The sequence below is a fragment of the Lycium barbarum genome, chromosome 3, assembly GCF_019175385.1.
Source record: "Lycium barbarum isolate Lr01 chromosome 3, ASM1917538v2, whole genome shotgun sequence".
Taxonomy (NCBI): domain Eukaryota; kingdom Viridiplantae; phylum Streptophyta; class Magnoliopsida; order Solanales; family Solanaceae; genus Lycium; species Lycium barbarum.
The window spans coordinates 11,615,208-11,636,954 of record NC_083339.1 but is presented as its reverse complement, the minus strand read 5'-3'; the positions used below and the strand labels follow the sequence as shown (position 1 = coordinate 11,636,954).

Genomic DNA, 21,747 nt, shown 5'->3' with positions numbered 1-21,747 from the left:
ATGTCTCATGTCCGGGGTTTATTCCTGAGTTTCGAATTGTGCATTCAATGCATCAAATTACTTTTCAAGAACCCAACAATGTCTGAAGGACTCCATTGCCTAAATTTCTTCCTTCCCTCCTATATGAAAAGTACCTGAGAATCTCAATGTGACCAACAAACACAGAACATTTTTATCTGAATAGATCATATTTAATTGGAAAGAATGAAGTGAATAGGTCCCAACATAGGTGGAACCAAAATAATATCAGGGAAACTAAATGAGTTAAGAAAAGTTGGGGCTCTTGGAGCCTGCTTGGATTGGCTGATTCAAGGAACTGATAAATATTATTGTCTTTGTTCTAGTTTGTGTCATACTTTCCTTTTTAGTCCGTCTGAAAAAAATGTCACATTTTTATATTTAGAAATAATTTAACTTTATAAGATGATTTATGACCACACAAATATCCAAGGCTTGTTTTGGATCACAAATGTTTTAAGTCTTCAACTTTTTTAAAACTCAGTACCTAGCCCGGAACCAAAATGCCCCCCAAAAAAACATTTTGAACCAAAATACCCCAACAAAAAAAAAGTTACCAAAGTACTTTTAGCGCAGTATTTTACTGCGCTATAGCACTTGACGGAGATGGAGCCGTTAAGTGCTATAACGCAGTATTTTACTGCGCTATACAAAACTTTGTCTCACCTATAACGCAGTATGACGCAGTAAAATACTGTGTTATAGGAGTTTGTCTCTCTCTCTTATAGCGCAGTAAAATACTGCGCTATATCACTCCACTAAAACCCGATCGGGTTCCACCACTGGTCCCTCCAGTGGCAAAAAAAAAAATTGAAAACGCCATTGGAGGCGAGCCAAGGTGGTCCCCACATCTAAAAAACGTCGTTTTCTATTAAATTTCGTCCGGAAATTTTAGATTCTCAGTATATTCAAGTCAAGGAGTAAGATTCTAAGTTCGAATTTTGAGAAAAAGCGGCGTACAACTCGATTAAAATAACTCTACAAAAAATCTTCGATTAAGGTTTTCTACTATGAACTTTTGTTATTATTTTGTTATATACATTATATTGCATGCATGTTTAACATTTAATCGTCGTTAATTTCCCCAAAAAAATAATCAAATTTCGTTTTTTTTTTGTTTGATCGGCTGGGCAGTGGCTTATGCCACTGTTCCCTTTTTTTTTTTTTTGTTTAATTCATTATTTGTTAAATGTTTATGAATTGTTAATTTGTTAAATTTTTATGAATTGTTAATTTGTTATATGTTTTTGAGTTGTTAATTTGGTTAATTATTTATGAATTGTTAATTATTATTTTGTTAATTGAGTGTTTGTTAAATATTCTTTATGAATTGAAAGAAGTTGATTGGTAATGAATTATTATGTTGTTAACACTTTGTTTGGGTGATTGTTATTTATTGTTTTGACATTTATTGTATTGTGTTGTATTGTATATGACCAAATCAGTGGTTACATAAAATAGAACCTTTCGTCGTTACATAACAATAAAATTAAAGTAGCAATCAAAGCAAACATTTTATTTAAACTAACAACATAATATAATACAATAGGTAACAACCTTCCAAACAAGTTGTAAACGATTATGAAATGTTAATCTATATAATTTTAAAAGCGTGAATATATATGTTAAATAAAAAAAGATTATGGGAAAATACATTAAACCCCCCCCCCCCCCCCACGTATAGCCGGATTAATTATGACGCACCCAACCTTTGCGGGCGACCTATTACCCCCCCCCCCCCCCCCCCCCAGTCTTAATTTTTCAGTATTTTATTGACCTTTTAGCGCTAATCTGGCAGTGTGCGTGACTACACGACCAAGCAGCGCGTGAGGGGAGCATTTGACCAGTTATTTTTTGACACGTGTTTAAAAATAACGGGAAAAACCCGCCTCACCCCCCTCCCCCTTTATTTTCTCTTCCTTCTTCTTCATTTTCGATTCTTGACTCCATTGTTGCCAAAGCTTGAAGATTTTCTTTTTTTGTGCCATGCATTCTAGTGGTAAGTAATATTTTCTCCAAACTCATTATTATTCTCATCTTTTATTTATAGACCAAGAAATCTTTCACTTAATTTTTTTTTTCTAGGGTTCTTAATGAAAGAGTTCAAATCGGAGTTGAATAATCTTTGTAGTCAAAATGACGATCCAAAGATGAAGCGTCAAGTGCGATGCCATCACGGAGTATTATTGAAAATGCAGATTTCTTGGTCTCCCAATAATCGCGGAAGAAGATTTTGGACATGCCCATTCTATGGGGTACGATTATAAATCTATTTTTTTATGTTGCGTGCCTTATTTCTGCCACACATTACAGCGTTCCTAACATGAGTTGAATTTATTTTATAGCCTAAGAAATGTAAGTTTTTTGAATGGAGGGATGATCCTATTGATGAAAGGTCTAAGTTTGTTATTCACAAATTAATTAGGAAAATGGAAGAGCAAGAAGTGGAATTGAAGAAGAAAATGAAAGAGCAAACAGTGGAATTGAAGAAGAAAATGGCGGAAGAAGTTGGTTTGACAAATGAAATGGAAGAAGGAGAGTCTTCTTGCATTGATGGAGATATTGGTAATGACAATAGTGAAATGGCCATCTGTAATGAGAATATTGTTAATGAAGAAGAGATGAAAGTGTCAAAGCTTGAAGACGAGATGAAAGTGATGAAGCTTGAACAAGAGAAGAGGGGTAGATGCATTACTATTAACAAGTTTTTGTTTTTGTGTTTCTTTGGTGTTGTTCTTTGGTGTTGTTATTTGGTTTATTGGGTGTTTTTGAACAAGCATTACCAATGTCGATTGCCATAGTAGGATTACATGTTTGTATGTTGAAGGATGTTTAAGTGATTGTTATTCACTTTATGTATGTAAGTTGAAGAAGTTTCTTGTCATGGCTATTCAATCAAAAAGTTGTCTTCATTCAACTTGAGAAGAAAAACCATAGATAAAGATAAAGTTCATAGATATAGATTTCATTGATGATAATTCATAAACTTTACATAATAGGGAGAAACCTAATCTATTTCGATAACTTCCCTCTTGATATTAACAAAGAAGGTTACTTTCTCATTATGTTCACAACCATTAAAGCATAAGACGTGTCCCTCTCTTAGAAGGTTTGCATCAATGAAATCCTTCCACCCTTGGCAGAGGCGGGTATGCGCGCCAACCTTATACATCATATTGTATTCACGCTGCTCGTAGAAAACAACAGCTTGTGTAGTTGTGTTTGGAAGAAAATCTTGTATGTTAGAAGATAGGATCTGCACAAAATGCATGAGGCATTATGAATAAGTAAACACATCAATTGAAATAAGTTTGCAAAATAACACTTACAAAGTCATCGTTGTCAACGTATGATTTGGTTAGTTTCTTCTCGAAGTAAATCAGTTCATCTTCACCTAGAGGCATTTTGCTATGAAATTCGTTGTTTGAATGAGAAGGAATGGTGTAGGGATGAGTTGAAATGGACAGCTTAATAGGCTATTTATAGGCTGATGATATTGAATGGTTACAATTCTCATTAGCCTTCCAACTACCAGTCAATGTGAATGAATTCAATTAGATTGAATTGAAACATCCAATGCAGACTGACTGAATTCATTTCAGTCAATGTACCTGAATTCAAGCCGGCACAGAAATCTGCCCACATTTATATGTACACACACGGTACAGTGCACAGACTGCACATTTAACTTTAGTGCTCAATGTACACACTGCCCAAATCACAGTACCACAGCTAATAGAGCACAAACAATGGACACAAACAAGTATGATTAATAAGTCATTCTAACACTTAATTAAGCAGAAAACATTAAGTCATTGTAACTGCTAATTCAAGTCTTCCAAACTGCCGAATTCATACAAAGCAGATCATTATCCAAAAAACAACTTAATTCTAGTAATCTAAGTAATGGTCATCACTTCCATAGCCTCTTTCCTTTGCTGCTAGTGGCCTTGTTGAGTTTGTCCCTTCTAATCTCATCAAGCATGCTTCTTGAGTAGCATGGTTTGCCTTTGTACCTCATCCCTTGCCGTGCCTTGTGACCAAGGTCTCATGTGACTTCAGCAGATCTTATAGGCTGACTTGTTTGATGTTTACCACCAAAATTCAGCACTCTACTAGTAGGCATGCCATGCTGCAATAAACAAATTTGAAAATTAGTCACTTCACAACTTCACATACCAATGCCATTGTAAAGAAAATATTAAACTTACATTCAGGGATGTATAACCACTTTCAGCAACAAAGACTCCCCTACCAACTATTTTAGATCTTTTATTTGGGTAAGAAGGGGGACCCTCAGAATCAACTCTTTTGAGAACAGCAGGGGCAGGACTAGCAACAGCCTCTGTTACCTTTCTTGGCCTTCCTCTAGGCTTTAGAGTAGCAACTGCAGGTTCTTTTCTTGGCCTTCCTCTTGGCTTTGGAGTAGCAACTGCAGGTTCTTTTCTTGGCCTTCCCCTTGGTCTTGGAGGAGCACTAGGCACATTAGGATCTTTTCTTGGCCTACCCCTTGGTCTTGGAGGAGTTTCAGGTACCACAGGTGCTTTTCTTGGTCTCCCCCTTGACCTTGGGACATTGTTTGAAGCAGCAGTTGTTTGAGAAGCAGCAAAGGTTTGAGAGGCATCATTAGTTTGAGAGGCAGTACTAGCTTGAGAAGCAGCAAATGTTTGAGAAGCATCAAATGTTTGAGAAGTAGTACTGGCTTGAGAAACAGCAAAAGCATACCATGTTCCCCTCTACAAGTAAAATGCAAAGCCATAAAAATTCAATAGTGCAGTGCAAAGTCAAGTCATCAAAATTCAATAGTGCAGTGCAGGACATACCCTCTGACAGCCTCTTTTATTGTGTTTTTTACCTCCACATTGGCTGCAAGTCATCAGCATGCCTGTTCTTGGCATTTTTTCACATTTCTTTGCTTCACTGGCCTCTTTCCTTCTTGCTTTTGAGGGCCTGCCTGGCATTTTCCTAATGATTGGTGGTGCAATAGCAGGATTAGCAGACCTAGGCCACATTGCCATATTTGTCATTGGTTGAATGTAGTGACAATAGGTTTTGAACCAGTTCTTCTTGCTATAGTATTCATGGACATATTCAATAGATTCATACTTCTTGTACAACATGGCACAGATGGCATGTGGACATGGTATTCCTTTGAGCTGCCATGACCTACAACTACATTTCTCATTGACAATATCAACAGTGTGCTGATATGGACCATCAAGAATCTCAAACCCATGCTCACCATTAAACACAATACAGTTCATTGACTTCCCCATGTTTTCTTCTAATGTCCTTAATGCCATTGGAGATATTCTTGTGACCCAAGTGTTTGCAAAAGACCTCATCACGCTTATGCTATTCATTACCTTGTTCTCAACACTTCATCTTTGTAATCAAGTATTCTTCCAAACTCTTTTTCTTGATCACCCATGATCTCTAGTAAAACCTTAGATCTAGCTCTCCTAATAGTGGACCTGCCAACATGTACACCAAGTTCCTTCCTAATTGCCTCTTGGAGTTTGCAAATTCTGATGTTTGGTTGTTCAGTAATTCAATCTTTGTAGTGGGTGGCTAGGTACTTAGAATTGCACATATAGTTCCTTGTGGTTTAAACACATCTATGTTTAGGATAGTATGTTTTGATTTGAAAATTCTTGGTTGAATTGTCCAGTTTATCATAAATTAACCAAGGAAAACCATCCCTACATGTGACCCTCACCCCTGAAGGCTCATTGACAAACTTATCTAACTGAATATGCTTCTGAAGTGAATATCTAGTCACAGCATCTCTAAACTCATTAACACTCTGAAAAATCATACCAAGCTGCCATACTACCTTCTTACATGCAGGGTCAAACCTTATGTATTTACTTTCCCTTCTAGGTTTCAAGGTTACCCCCTCCTCAGCATCATCCTCATCAGATGAACAACTATATGCATCAGAACTAAAGTAAAAGGGTTCATCACCACCTACCCTTCCTTCCAAACCTCTTTCATTATGTTCTGTTTCATCAAATCCTATGTCTTGTTCAACTTCACCTAAAGGTACATCATCAATATTAGGTTGCCCCTTTTTCTCTCTTCTAGTCCTTCTCTTATAAGCCCTCCTTTCAGCCCTAAATGTTCTAACTTCCTCATGTACATCAGATCCATCATCACCATCTGGACCATCAAATACTGCCACATGGTCTGATTCTACATCAGATTCAACATCTGATTCAACATCAGAATCTGTTGATTGAGAGTCAACATGGTCACTACTTACTTGCTTTGCATTTTCACCATCTTCAGGTTCAGTTTGTTTGGGTGAATTTTCAGCAGCTTCTGTTTGTGGGGTTGAAGAATTAGTGGGAAATTGAGAGGGTGAAGTAGTAGTTGCTGCAGTTTCAAGTGGTGTATTTTCAGTGGCTGGGTTCTCATTAGGGTTGCTTTGACAAACATTTGGTTCACATTGGATACCCTCACCAACTTTATTAAAAGCATCACTTTTTGTTTGGTTGTTGGGAACAATATATTCCAAAGGCAATGGGGGCACATCTGGTTCATCTACCATGTGGCAGACATAAATCTCCACAATGTCCCCATCTTTCAAACTTAGGGAAAGGTCCAAAATATCCTTGTCAGTAAGTACATCTACAAGAATGTCACTATTAGGGGGCTTCACCTTAAAACCACAACTTGGACTATATCCTAATTCCTTTATGTAGTCCCTAAGCTCAAAATATGACAACCTATCAACATCAACATCTAAGAATTCTGTACAATTACCACACTCATATCTTGGCACACCACTACTTAAATCAAATACCCCACCATAAAACCATCTCAACGTAACATAAATAAAATCAGCCATACCTGAAAGTTACAAAGCAACAATACTTAACAAAACCCTTAAATTACAAATCAACAAAATTTCTCACCAACAAGCAACATCAAAGGGAAACATATGTTTTTTAACAAAATCAGCAGCAAAAGTTACTCGTTCATTTACCTCATTCTACTAAAAAAACCCTACATTAACAAACACTCGATTCAAAACCCTAGAATGTAAGCAAATAATTAAATGTGTCAAAACTCTAAAAATGACCCTACATTAACAAACACCAGATTCCAAAACCCTAGAATGCAAGCAAATAATTAAATTGGTCAAAACCCTACATTTACCTCACGAATGATAGCCTTCTTCAGCAAAACAAACTTCACCAAACTTGAGAATGCAAAAACGACCCTACAAATCACTAAGTATTGTGTGAATTAATGTATGTGGTGGAAGATGGTTGAAAATTATCAAGGTAAACAGTGCAAAATCTGTGAAAATCGATGAGAGAGAGAGGGGGGAGTTTTAAAATCTGAGCCTTTTAATTTTGTTTACGTTTACGGGTGAAATGAAAAGGGAGTTAAAAAAATAATGCTGAATTGGATAATTAAAAGGCGCGTGTACAACACGTATGATAAAAAATTGGGGGTTACAAAAATTCAGCGATAAAAGGTCAATAAAATACTGAAAAATTAAGACTGGGGGGGTAATAGGTCGCCCGCAAAGGTTGGGTGCGTCATAATTAATCCGGCTATACGTTGGGGGGTTTTAATGTATTTTCCCAAAGATTATCTTAAAAAGAATAGTTAAAGTTCTTCTTTTCATAAATACATAAGCTAACGAAAAAAATGTAAAGTTTATAGGAAAATATGTGGTCGACGAATATACTCTTTTAGTTTAATTTTATCGTAGTTGTGTTGGCTATTTGGTCAACTAAAAATATATTACATATTCAAACTAGAGTTCCAAACAAATATTACTGCTGAATTTCGATTAGTTAATATAATTTATCTTTCATTTCAAGAATAATGACTAGTTCAGTTTGTACAGACCGGACTCTTTCATGGATCCGAATGTTCCCCCTGGGCCCGATGACCACCCGGGGCCCGCTGTTCACCCGGGGCCCGATGACCACCTGGGGCCCGCTGTTCACCCGGGGCCCGATGACCACCCGGGGCCCGCTGTTCACCCGGGGCCCGCTGATAGATTAGTATTGTCTTTGCAAGACAATCATATGTCAGAGTTATTATGGGCCAGTACTATAGGGATATCTACTAGGCTCCATCCCCGTAGGCTGCAGAGAGCGTGGGCTCTTTTACGCGAGCACCCCCCACACCCTCGCGTGTTGGAGATATTATTTCGGGGTTGCATCTACCGTTGCGTGTCCATTGGTCGGGTACAACATGATTGGGTGCTCATCACGGCCATGGTTGAGCGGTGGAGGCCAGAGACACATACCTTCCATCTTCGCACTAGTGAGGCCACGATAACACTTCAGGATGTAGAGGTCCTCTTTGGATTGCGGGTAGATGGGGAGCCACTGTACACTCGGTACGACCTCCTCCTGGTCAGACGTGGGTGACAGAGTTGACTAGGCTCAACAACTTCGAGCCTGATGCCGCGGCCCAGATATCCGGACAGAGTCGGGTTCATCTTAGTGCACTCTGCACTTATTTGGAGGGTCTGGATTCGGTTGACGACGACACCCCACAGGACGATGTTGATCGTCATTCCCGTTTGTACCTGCTTATTATATTCGGGGGCATCTTGTTCCCGAATTCATCGGGTGTCTTTGTCAGTTTACGTTACTTGGTTTTTTTGGAGCATCTGGACCGCTTAGGAGACTACAGCTGGAGCGGTGCTGTTTTGGCGTATCTTTACAGATGCCTGTGCCGAGCATCTATTGGTGCTGTTAGAGATGTGTGTGGATTTTTTGCTCTTCTCCAGGTAATATTTTAAGTGTGTGTTCCTTTAATGTCAACAAACCTATTGAAAGGACGACTAAAATATCATATTTTCTAATATCGCTTACAGTTATGGGCGTGGGAGAGGATGCTGCCTTTTCAGCCCGTACCTAGGCATCACCTCGAAATTGACATGCCTTATGCGAGGAGGTGGACAGCGGGTTTTGACCGGGATGTCGATACGCACCACAGTATTCTTCCATTCCGGGACCAGCTTGATCACATGACGGACGATGCGGTAAAACAATTTAAATTTACATTAATAATTTAATTAAACGTCTTTTCTACTTGGTGATCACTGATTTGTATTTATATGTTATGCAGCTATTTATATGGACGCCGTACACTGCTATATTAGATGGTTTGCCCCCTTTCTGTAGGGCAGGTCAGGGGGTTTGGAGGTCGCGGCGTCCATTGATACACCTGGACATCGTAGAGGATTACATGCCCGAGCGTGTCTTACGACAATTTGGGCATACACAGAGTATACCCCCTGATGTCCGTCATGAGCTCCGACACTACCAGCGGGACGATCGGGCTGCTGTTGATGGTGATTTTTTGGCTTTTATGGGTGTCCAGCTCCACCATTGGGAGAACAGGTTGGGCACTTTAGCGGTGGTCGGCCATTTGACTCCCATCGAGCATTATATGCGCTGGTATCATCAGATCACACGCCGATTGATCGGCAACCCAGCTTTGCGTCCTTCTATGGATGTAGGATACTCAGCACTCGCGGGGCAGTACGAGGCATTGGTAAGTTTATCGTATTTAGATTTATCTAATTTCATTAATTGTTACGTTTTAAAAATAAACTTTTTTTGTTTCTGTTAAACACAAATGCAGCTGGTGGCCGTACAACGTTTACGCATCTTGGGGTTAGAGCATATGCCTTACCCTGGGCTTGCGGGGCTTGCCGCGGAGATGGTTAGGATTTCCGAGGATGGTATCCGGCAAGCAGGCGAGATTAGGCGCATGGCGGAGCATGTTCCGGAGGCTGAGTATCAGGCAGCACTGGGTGCTCCCAGAGGAAGAGGCCGTGCTGGCAGAGGACGCTGTGCTGCCGGAGGACGCCGTGCGCGTAGAGGACGCGGCGCTGTTGCTAGAGGACCTGGTGGTGGAGGACACCATCTGGTAGATGAGGCGGATCCCATTCCAGAGGGCGTTCACGGTCTAGTCCATCCGCAGCCTTTCCAGGCCGGTGGCAGCTCACTTGGGGACTCACCTACATTTACGCCGGCGCTCTTACTTGCTGAGATACCCGGGTCTTCATCACAGCCGAGCCAGAATGCATACATGGAGGAGCGTGATAACGTTGATTGGGTGGCGTTACGTGCTTCATTAGCTGATGAGCGGCCTGTGAGGAATTTAGAGGGAGCCCGGATTCTTGACTTCGATGAGTTTTTTATCCCGGTTAGTATTTAAAATACTTATTTGTTCATTTAAATTATTTATTTTAAATATATATATGTTACTCATTATTTAGTACTATTTTATATTTTAGGATTCGGCGCCAACGGGTCCACCAGAGCCACCCACTCAGGCATTTTCTCATGGGCCTGCCGAGCCAGCGATGTCTTCCCATGTGACTGTCGAGCTGGAGCATTCTCATTAGCCTGCCGAGGCAGAGGTGTCTTCTCATGAGACTACCGAGGCGCATGTAAGTTTTTTACTTAAAACTAATTTTATTCAATATAAGGTAAATATTTATTTAATTTTTATAACCATTACTTGGACTTCGAACAGCATGTCGTCCAGGAGACTACCTCATATTCACCACCACACCCATCTCAGGAGCCTACAGACCCATCTCAGGAGCCTACTCAGGCGCCCGTTGACACACAAGTTTGATTAAATAAATATCGTTAATGTTTTCAATATAAATAAGAAAGGTACTAATATTTATATACTTTTCAGGTTCATCCTTCGGCGCCTGCGGTGGCGACTCCCGACGAGGAAGAGGTCCAGTTTCCAGACCCAGCTCAGCCTGAGGTTCTGAGCGTGCCAGCGGGACTAGATCCCAAGAAGAAGCACGTTCTAGTTAAGGGCGCAAGGGCTAGGGGAAGAGGAGATGATCATGACTTGAAGCGCCCGGTTATTAAGAGGAAAAAGGGCGATGGAGACGATGGCGAGGGCGGTGGGGATGGTATGAGCCTTAGGCCTAGGGATAGTCTCCGGCATACTACATATGGGACCCATCCTCGATAGTGTATATACATTAGTGTTGTACAATTTATCGTAAATATTATCTATTTTTTGCATATTTATAAATATTATCTTAGTCTTTATTATTGTTTATAGTTTCACATCCTAAATTGATAATAAAAAAAAAAAACATGACACATTCGAAATAAAGTTAAGCATTAATTTAAAACTAAGACGAAACCCTAAAAGATAAATAACTTAAAGCTAATGACTACAAGTCTTCCAATAAAAAAAGACTTCGAGCACTTTTCAACCACTAAAATGACAATCCAAAGTATTACGTATTCTTGATGTGTTGAGCCTGTTTTATTAATTGTACAAATATAACTAGAGTTCTATATAAAATATTGAAGTTCCGGAATCTCAAAGCATGATTAATATACGGCTAAACTACGTAAAAAAAAAATAAACTACGTAGAGAGGAGTGAAAATGTGGTGTTATTGAAAATGGCGGACTCCTATAACGCAGTATTACTGCGTTATAGGTGAGAGAAAGTTTTGTATAGCGCAGTAAAATACTGCGTTATAGCACTTAACGGCTCCGTCTCCGTCAAGTGCTATAGCGCAGTAAAATACTGCGCTAAAGATACTTTGGTAACTTTTTTTTTTTGTTGGGATATTTTAGTTCAAAATGTTTTTTTTAAGGCATTTTGGTTCCGGACTCGTCAAATGGTGCCATAAAAAATGGGACTGAGGGAGTAAAGCGTTTAAAAACGCCTTTTAGTATTGAAAATGTCACACGCTTGGATAGACGCTTGGATAGAAGTACTACAATTTATAATACACCGTTGATGCGTTCGGTTAAAAATTGTTGATTACCATTTTTCTTGCAAAATGATGAATATTTCCTTAATTATTTTTAAAAATTATAAAATGAAAAGTATACAAGAATAAACGATGAAAATGCAATGCAGAGGGAGTATGAGTCCCCTATTATAGGAAGAATATTTTAAAAATAAGAGAAAATATAAGGGATGAATTATTAGAATACTTGATCAAACTAAAAGTGCTTATAAATTGAGAAGTCATAAGTTGGGGTTTTTGGCTTATAATCAATTTAAATGTTTACCAAACGCATAAATAAATTTTAAAAAATGTTTATAAGCTAGTATGACAAACTTATAAGCTTACCTGAAACCTTCTTATTAAGCAACTATTATCAATGTAAAACTATTCCACATACCTATTTCAAGCACTTCTGTACAAATCAATTGCAGCTATAACAATTTTTCAACGTATAATAGAAATCTCCTGTAACATCTATGAATAACCAATAGCCAATAACCTGCACATAACCGATGCAAGCTAAGAGAATCTTTGTACACCTAACAATTAACAAAACTGTATCTGGAAGATCGAGTCCTTTGACGTTTCAAGAGGTGTCTAAAATTTCTTCTGATGTTTACTGATTGCCTCTGAACCTCCATTCCATGCGAATTAGTAGCCAATGTTAGAAATCGCGAGTGGTCAGCGTTTATTCCACCTCCGTATCCTGGTCAACCAAAAGATCCTGTTAGAAAGCTCATTCATGAGGAGATAATATTTTGCAATTTGCATTACACTATTAGCATCCCATTTGTCTACATATGAAGGTCCAATCCAAAGAACAACTAACTTAGAATTGTGTTCAGAGATAGGCAAGTCTACAAGAATGTATGTCAGAAAACATGGCACCAAAATGTGGAAGTTGAATATCAGAAAACTCGGTTAGTGCTGCCAGTAGCTGAAGCAGCAAAAGAAGATCCGGATGTGGCGTCCTTTAAATAGAGGAAGAGTTACACATTTGGCTGCTCGCCTAAAATAATATAATCGCTAGCCACATATACCAAAAAAATATACATAAAATGTGTATATTATATATATACAATAATATACAAAAAATATACATTTGCCGGCTATTATTTTGGTGGCCGGCTATACAAGAATGTCAGGTGCATATAAAGAAAGATTAGCTAAAAGTAATATCTCATTCACTTGCTAAAAGGTAAAGAATACTCTATGCTTGACTGTTTTCTCAAAATGGAAGTTAGATCCTTTTACTTGTTTCGTATAGCATCTCAAATAATGCTACTCATGATAATTTATCGAACTTTGTCAAGTGAACTATCTTATTGGAAATTGAATTTTTTAGTTATAAAAAAAAAAAAAAAAAAAAAAGTTGTGTCAAAGAGATGCATTTCAATAATTTCTACTGTTATCCCTTGTTTCCTTTTTCCCAATTCCCATGTTTTGCCCACTTACAGCCAAAAACATCCCTACCTATACTCAAACACATGAAATGCATATTGATATCCAAAATTTTACCCAATCAACTGTTTCGGAAACAGATTCTTCACTTTAAGATAATTTGGGCACTAAAATGTTGAGAGAGAAAAATTCTTAATATGGAAAAACATGATATTCTACACACCACAGAGTGTAAGGAGAACGAGGGACAGCTATACCATGGCAATTAGTTTGTTGGGATAATTACCTTTTTGTACCATCATAAAAAATAATAGCTATACGTTTTGTATATTAAGTACAAATATACAATAATAGACATATTGTATGCATAAATATACATACAATATACATAACCAATGTATATGTTTTGTATATTTTGGCTAGCACCCGTAGTTAATTTCGGCGGACTGGTCAAAATTGAAAAATCCCTAGTTTGTTTTTCCCCCAGCCACCCAACTCCAAACTCGTCCAAAAACGAAGGGACAAAAAGAAAAGAGAAGAAAAAGGAAAAGATGGAACTTACTGTATCCTTCTTGGCTGCCTGTGATATATCATTAGCAGTTGTATCATGCATCTCGTTGTTGAATGCAAACTGAAGCTGCTTCTCCACAGACTTGAAGATAGATGTTCGTTTAGACCTTATTCGATAGGGAGGAGAGGCATTAAATGCTTGACCGTTGCACAGACCAATATCATTGGAAGAATTTCTAGAAAGAACTCCATTATGCATGCTAGATTTCTCTGAGCTGTCGACTTGGATCTCGTCACGCGCATCAGTAGGTTTGTCCTTGCAGAAATCTCCATCTGCCTTCCCCACTTTATTAGTAGTTGGCGTCAAAAGTTTCCTCTTCCTTAATATGGAAGGCGTATTTGGGAAGCTTCTAGCAGCAATTCTCAGTACAGATTCAGGAGTTTGTGCATATCGGCTACTACCCTTTGTACTAGGTGGAGTGAAGAAACCGTTTGCGGACGGGCTTGGACTTGCATCGGATTCACATTGTGCCGCCCAGCGGATATTTAGAAGATATGAATCCAGTGGAGTACAACTTTCTGAACTTGGTGGTTCATAGTATAACGTACCACATGTAGGGATTTCACAAGGAAACAGCGCTTCAAAAACTTTTAATCCATCTACTTCACTATCTACTCTCTGCCTGTTTTCTGATTCTGTACTTGGTTTGATGTGTTGAATTGCATTTACTTCTCGTGATTGAGCTTCCAACCTGACGACTTCAGAATCAGTGGACTCAGTTTGAGGACCACCATTTGAAGCACTGATTTCTGCTACTTCAGCGGCTTCTGATGTTTTATTTGAGCAAACTAGTAACTCTTCGGCTTTAGTTGTTCCATTTTGAAGGCTGTCCCTAGTAGCAGGTGGAAGGTTTCCAGTAGCTAAATAAAAGTCTAACTTTTTCCTCAAAGAGCTATTCCAATGATTCTTGATTCCATTATCAGTCCTGTATAAAATTTAGGTCCGGGAATGAGCAAGAAATGAAGTTAACCAGAGACATGTCTGGTACTATGAATTGATTCGACACTCTTGCGAATTCCTTTATAGGCTATAATTGTAGACACACAAAAGGCTCAAAGACGGAAAATAAATTTTAACATATTACAAGCTATATAAAAGTACTATAAACCATAGTTTTTAGAAGTTCAAACTATTTAGGAAATGTTTGACTAAACAATATTCAAAGAAACTACTAACATAATATGGAACTGAGAAAGTAACTTTCTAATAAAAAGGCTCTCACTATGGAAACTATTCAGATATCTTCTCTCTTTATCCAGCTGAATGAAAAAACTACTAATTCTTCTCTTAGGTTACAGCTATTGTTGAATCTACCTAAAGAGATTCAATCTTTATGCTGAATTTATTACCTTCCAGGCAAAACTTTAGCAATTTCAGCCCACTTGTTACCATGGATCCGATGCGCTTCTATGAGTGCTCGTTCCTCCTCCAGTGTCCAAGCATCTTTTCTGATATTGGGATTCAAATGATTGTGCCATCTGATCAAATTTAAAGCAATAATCATTAACCCCTAACAATCAATCAGATAGTAGGCTTTATTATCCGACAGACTCTCAGACAAACAAAGACGAGTGCCTAAAAAAGAACATGAAAACAAAGAATTCACTATGAATTTTAAGAATTGTCCATGTGAAAAAAGGAAAAAAAAAAGTACTCTTATTGGGAGCAAGATCGGTAGGGATGCACTACTGAAGCCATAGCAATTAAAGCTAAAAACAGAAGGAAAGTTGTCAGCAGATTAACTCTTACTAAGTTGGGTAATAAATCAACAACGGAAGGCAAAGTTGGTGGTAAAACAATTAACCTTCGTTAATACAACTTATTCAGCGGAATCCTAGCAAAGGCAATACATTCCATATATATACCTCTCACGGCATTGCTTCCCTATTCGACCAGGCAACGCTTTAGCTATGACAGACCATTTTATAGGCCCATACTTAGCGACCAGTTCAATAATCTTATCATCCTCCTGTTAACAAGTTCACCAGTAAGAGTTGGAAAGTATCAGAAATCATCCAGATAGTCCAAGCACAATCTAGGTTATGAGATAAATGCAGAAGGCAACTAAAGTAGAAGCAAACATACCTCCTGAGTCCAGGGTCCTTTAACAAGTTCTGGATTGAGAACCTTCTGCCAGCGATGCAGACATTGCACTTCTGATCTATCCGGGAAAAACTCAGCTGCATGTGAATCAATAATTGGCTAAAATAACATATTTAGTTGAGTGGATACCGTATGTTACCCCGAGAATCCAATAAGAATCCGTCATACATAAGATGATAGCCACTTGGACTGACTGACAAATTGCACAAAAAATTAAGACTTCAGAGTTCAACAAAGTTAAAGATCTATCCTTTGATACAAGCTATAATTTCCTGCTACCAAGCACCCAAGATCGTCGCCTAATGATCAATGAAGTGGGTGCAAATTTTGGAGACTAGGATTCAAATCCCAACCAAGACAAAAACACTAGATGGTTTTTTCCCATCTAACTATGCCTTGGTGGACAGATTATCCGGTACCTATGCTGGTAGGTAGCAGTAGCCGATGTTATAATCTAGGTACACACAGGTTGACAAGAAAAGCACCGTTATAAAAATAAAATTAAAAAAAGATCCTTCTACTAACTAGTAATCTAAGTTGAAGAATCTGCTTGAAGAACATCGATATAGCCTTCGTCATTTCCAAATTTTGAATTTTATTTCAAATTACAAGCACAACTCTATTAAGGCTAAAATTTGAAACATGAAAAGAAAAGCACGAGGGAGAGAGGATGACTGCAATGATATCCAAATTTGCCCATGTAATATTCAAAATTGCTCAATATTGCCCTATGTTACACTTCTGGTCCATCCATACCCTTGCACTTAGCAAATAGTCTAGTATTTGTCCTTGTCATTAATGAAGCTCCATCGTGAAATGGGTGGATTCTACATGTCCAAATTTTACAAAAGAAAAGGTCCAAATTACATGTTAATCTTTATACCAGGATTTAAAATTTCCCTTAGATTGAAGCGTCAATCTTTTTACCAGGGTTTAAAATATCCCTTAGCTTGAAGCGTCATTATGGATCAAGGGAAAAAAATAAGACTTTTTTCCTAATGGCAGGGTAATATTAAATCAAAAGTCTAACGGAAGGCAAAGTTGCTGAATTTTCAAATAGTGCATGGCAAATTTGACCCTTTTCCCCATCTAAATTGCATAAACAAATGCCAAATCAAGCTTAGATCTAAACAACTAAAACATGTAAGCAACAACATGCATGAATATATTAACTTGGCATGTCATCAAAGATGCACTAAGATCATTATGGCACCCAGACAAAAATCCATCAAAGATTAAATGGCAATATATTCATGACTAAGACCAAGCAATGATCACGTACATTGAATGTCATCATCATTTAAGTCCTATAGCAATATTTCCACGTCAGACACCTATTCAATTTAAAGCATCTGGCCATGTCAAGGTGAAACAAATTGCCTCCTGTGAAGCTAACACTTGTAGCACAATATTGTCCTATTTGAAATTGCTACCAAAGAGACTAGCTAAGAGATAATACCTATTTTCTTCCAACATTTCCCTCTGTAAACTGAAACAGCCCTTTTCAAAGTATCATCCTGTGGCACAGGAGATTTTATCGAATCAACACGTAATTCCAAGAAGCAAAACCAAAAGCTGAACTTGCTATTTAACCAAAAAAAAAAAACAATTATAAGGAAAATCCAACTGGTGTACAACAACAATAATAATGAGGGTTGTAGAAGCATCAACAATTCTACATGCACAACTCATTACGCCAAAAACAAACTGTTCCAATCTAACTTTTACCAGTAACGATTAGATTATCCACTGTCAACAACAACATACCCAATGTATCGATAACTTGAAATTTTTAAAATCAAGTAAACTATAGCTTAGGCATTTAGGCTATTAAGATATCTTGCAGAAGAGATTATTTATTAGGAATATAAAGAATTCTATTCACCTCCTCAGGAGTCCAACCACCCTTTGCTCGCCTAATTGGACCAGTGGTTCTCCTGCAAAATTCACGCAAAAGAAGCACAAAGTATAAATTTTCAATTTTCAGTCCAGACTTGCGAACTAGCACAAAATACATAATATCACAGAATCCCTATCGTTGAGTAATTTGCATCAAGTGATTGTCAGTCTGCTTTTTACTGGGATGCAAAAGATAGTAGAAGGCATCAACCAGTTAGTTATTATTGGATATTGCTGACCAGGACATTTTCAGTAATAGTTCTTCTACATAAAGCTTGAAAATTAGGCAATGTCTTGTTGGGATCAAAATAATCAAACCTCGAACGTCAATAAATCAGATGACAAAAAGAACTATACTAAAATAAGCATAATATTATTTATTATATGATTTGGCCAACTGGCCTACATATGAAAAAATAAAAATAAAAGCATAAATCTATTGAGAGAATAATCTCCCCCTAAACAAAACTCTTTAAGGACTACATTGTGGATTTTTTTTTTTTTTTTTTTGTGAGAAAAAAGGATCCTCTATTTATAGAAATCCAAAACTTCTCCTCCAAGAAAAGGGATAAATATGATACAATCCTTTTCCACAAAGAAAACCTTTTCTACTAAGAAATCCTTTTTGGAGTAAAACACAATTATGGTAGAATCTAAATAAGGTAGGAAATTCAGGGCAAACCCTAACATGTCTTTCTGTAGTTCAATCACTTTCTTATGTCTCGAAATGGATTCGACTCAGTTTGACTCTTGTTCACAACAATCAAATATGCCTCCATTACAAATTCATTAGGTTGGGCTAATGATCTCCCTGCATCCACTAGCTCTATTCAAGTTCATTATTCAGAGGATTCATCATAGTTTAACTAGTTCTACATTGACTATCAACCTACCGCAATCCTCTTCCTTTATCCACGGTCGGGACCAGCAAAGGCGGAGTTAGAAGACCGGATGCGGATTCGTCCGGACCAAGTAACTTTTGCTCAAACAGTGTACTTGTGTTAAGAAATTCATTAAATATGTATAAATATTAATTATAGAATCCATTTATTACCACTTGAAGTCGTCGTTCTAAAAAGTTGAATTCGCCTCTGGGGATCAACTATGCTTTGTGCGCTCACGTGGTCCTCAAACAGTGTATTTGTGTTAAGAAATTCATTAAATATGTATAGATATTAATTATAGAATCCATTTATTACCACTTGAAGTCGTCGTTCTAAATTCAGAACCATAAAGTTGAATTCGCCTCTGGGGATCAACTATGCTTTGTGCGCTCACGTGGTCCTCAAACAGTGTATTTGTGTTAAGAAATTCATTAAACATGTATAAATATTAATTATAGAATCCATTTATTACCACTTGAAGTCGTCGTTCTAAAATCCAGAACCATTGAATTCGCATTCGCCTCTGGGGGATCAACTATGCTTTGTGCGCTCACGTGGTCATAGTTAGTTCTAAATTCTAATCTTATCCATAAATGATACTCCCTCTGTTTCAATTTGTTTGAACCTATTTCCTTTTTAGTCCGTGCCAAAATGAATGACCTCTTTCCTAATTTGGAAACAAATTCACTTTATGAATGATTTACAGCCACACAAATTTTCAAGGCTTATTTTGAACCACAAGTTTCAAAAGTCTTCCCTCTTTCTTAAATGTCGTGCCCAGTCAAATGGGTTCATATAAATTGAAATGGAGGGAGTATATAAATTAAGGCGTGAAAAGATAATTATGTATTATACAACAACATGCACAGAGATGCTATTTAGGAAGATCCCAAACTTTAAGCCGGAATACTAAAAGAAGTAAACATGAATTTTGTTAAAACCAAATATGAACTTACGAGAATTAAGAACCAACTTTACGAGGCGCAATTCTACTCATTACTCAGCTTACCAAAGTTAAACAATACCTGTGAGTCGGTGATGTAGGAGTTGGGCTAGATACTGCCGGTGACGTTAAAGTAACACTACCACTATTTTCAGAAACCGATGAGCTCGAAGCAACAGCTGATTGCTTATTCTCAGTACAACATTCCTCCACTTTCAATTCATCCATTTTCCTCTTACCATAGCCTTCATAATCACCAATAGCAAAATAAGCAAACAAGTAAAACCATCAACAAATTCAAAGAAAACAAAAACCCAACTAAGTACAACTCCTAAAATCCCAATAATGAACCACATAAGTAACTTTGTAACACAATATTGGAATATAAGCAATCCCAGATCCCAAAAACTCATTTTCCTTATCAACTTAGAAAACAACACAATCTCAAACTTTACACACATCAATAAAATAACCAAACCCCACTTGAAATTAACCAAAATCAAGTTACATAAGATGAAATCAAAGCTAAAATTGATCACAAACCAGTCAAAAAATAAATAAAAAACAAAACTTTCACGAAAAAAATTCAAGAATCCAATCCCAAACTTTATACTCATCAAAAAACAATCAAACCCCACTTGAAATTAACCAAAATCAAGTTAAATAAGATAAAAACTAAAGCTAAAATTGATCACAAAAACCAGTCAATAAGTAAATGAAATAAAAAACGAAACTTTGAAGAATCCAACAATAAACAAACCTGTAATAGCTAACAAGTTACAATAATTCAGCTAAATAAATTTTTAAAAAAAATCTTACAGAGTTGCTATAGTGAGTAAACCTTGCCCGTTGAATGACAAGCAAAAGAATAAATATTTTGTTTCCTTCATAGTAATATTTATAAAAATATTTTGTACATAACGAATATATGGATGGAGTAAGCGTTATTTGACGGTGCCGTTACAATTTTACTATTTGTGCTGCAACGGCGTTAACGGTTCTATTGGGCACGTTAAGAGACAAAAAGTTTGAACATCAAACGGCACACTTTGTGGGATTAATAAATGTCCAAACCTTTTTTTTTTTTTTGGTTAAACAGATACTACTGATATATTAAAATGTCCAACTTGTTTACTTTATTCTTCCCGGGTAAATGTGGACTGTTAGATTAAAAATAAATGGTACAGATTTAAATCACGGGCCAATGGTTTTGGTTCAAACTTTGTATTAATATTAAATATATTTATCTGATATATTTTCTCCGTTTCAATTTGTTTTTAAAAAATGTTATTTTATATATTTAGTAACTCTTTACACCAAATACATAGTTAAGACTGCGGTATTTAAAGGATGTTATGGTACATTACACACATCTTTAGTTTAAGACCATAAGATTCAAAAGTTTTTTTATTTTCTTAAACTCCATGTTGAGTCAAACTAAAACAAACAAATTGATACGGAGAAAGTATGTTTTATTAATCAAAACTTGATAAGCAAAAAAAGAATTTGGCCCTTTACAAACTTTTTTTAGTTTTATGACTCTTTTACAAGAGATTTTTAATTTTTACACATAAAATATTTGAAAAAAACACATAAGAGATCTGAAAAATTTATTTTCTTTTATTCAAATTGTAAGAGGCCAAGAGATCATATTTATAAAGCTGAAATGATTAAAACGCCCCTGAACTTGGCACGTTTTGCAACTTCAGTCCCCAAACTATTGATAGACTTCAAGAAACCCCTAAACTTGGCCAACTGAATTTAACTTCACCCCGTGTTGCCACATGGCACAACAAGAAAATACCAATTGGACAGCGTGTGGATTCACGTTGCTAAGGTGGCCTAACACGGGGGCGTAATAAAACCCATTTAACCGAGTTTAGAGGTGTCTTGAAGTCCATCAATAGTTTGGGGACTGAAGTTGCAAAACGTGTCAAGTTTAGAGGTGTTTTAACCACTTCAGCCTATTTATAATTAAATGCATATATGTACACAACATTTTTTTCTGGAGACACATACAATAGATTGACATTGCTTGAAAGATAATGTAAAGAAAATATTGGTTTGAAACAAAAGTACTGTCTTATTAAAGTCTCACTGCCTCGAATTTAAACTCATAAACGAATTAAATTATGACAATAAAACGATACCGCTGGCAT

The 21,747-nt window shown here is 37.1% G+C and overlaps 2 protein-coding genes across 2 annotated transcripts; one reads left to right on the top strand and one right to left on the bottom strand.

The window, feature by feature from the left end:
* Window positions 1-1,770: 1,770 nt before the first annotated feature.
* LOC132633732 (uncharacterized) lies at window positions 1,771-2,854 on the top strand. The gene is made up of 2 exons (XM_060350227.1): window positions 1,771-2,273; window positions 2,444-2,854. Exons 1-2 carry the CDS (start codon window positions 2,269-2,271, stop codon window positions 2,817-2,819), a joined length of 381 nt encoding a protein of 126 aa, XP_060206210.1. The 5' UTR covers window positions 1,771-2,268; the 3' UTR covers window positions 2,820-2,854.
* Window positions 2,855-12,117: 9,263 nt separating this feature from the next.
* On the bottom strand, window positions 12,118-20,558 carry LOC132630353 (transcription factor MYB3R-5). Its single transcript, XM_060345934.1, has 9 exons — window positions 20,408-20,558; window positions 19,671-19,833; window positions 17,748-17,799; window positions 17,322-17,379; window positions 15,845-15,939; window positions 15,625-15,728; window positions 15,109-15,237; window positions 13,751-14,684; window positions 12,118-12,493 (listed from the first exon to the last, which is right to left on the bottom strand). The coding sequence occupies exons 2-9, from the start codon at window positions 19,814-19,816 to the stop codon at window positions 12,476-12,478; spliced, it is 1,536 nt and encodes a 511-aa protein (XP_060201917.1). The 5' UTR covers window positions 19,817-19,833; window positions 20,408-20,558; the 3' UTR covers window positions 12,118-12,475.
* Window positions 20,559-21,747: the final 1,189 nt, after the last annotated feature.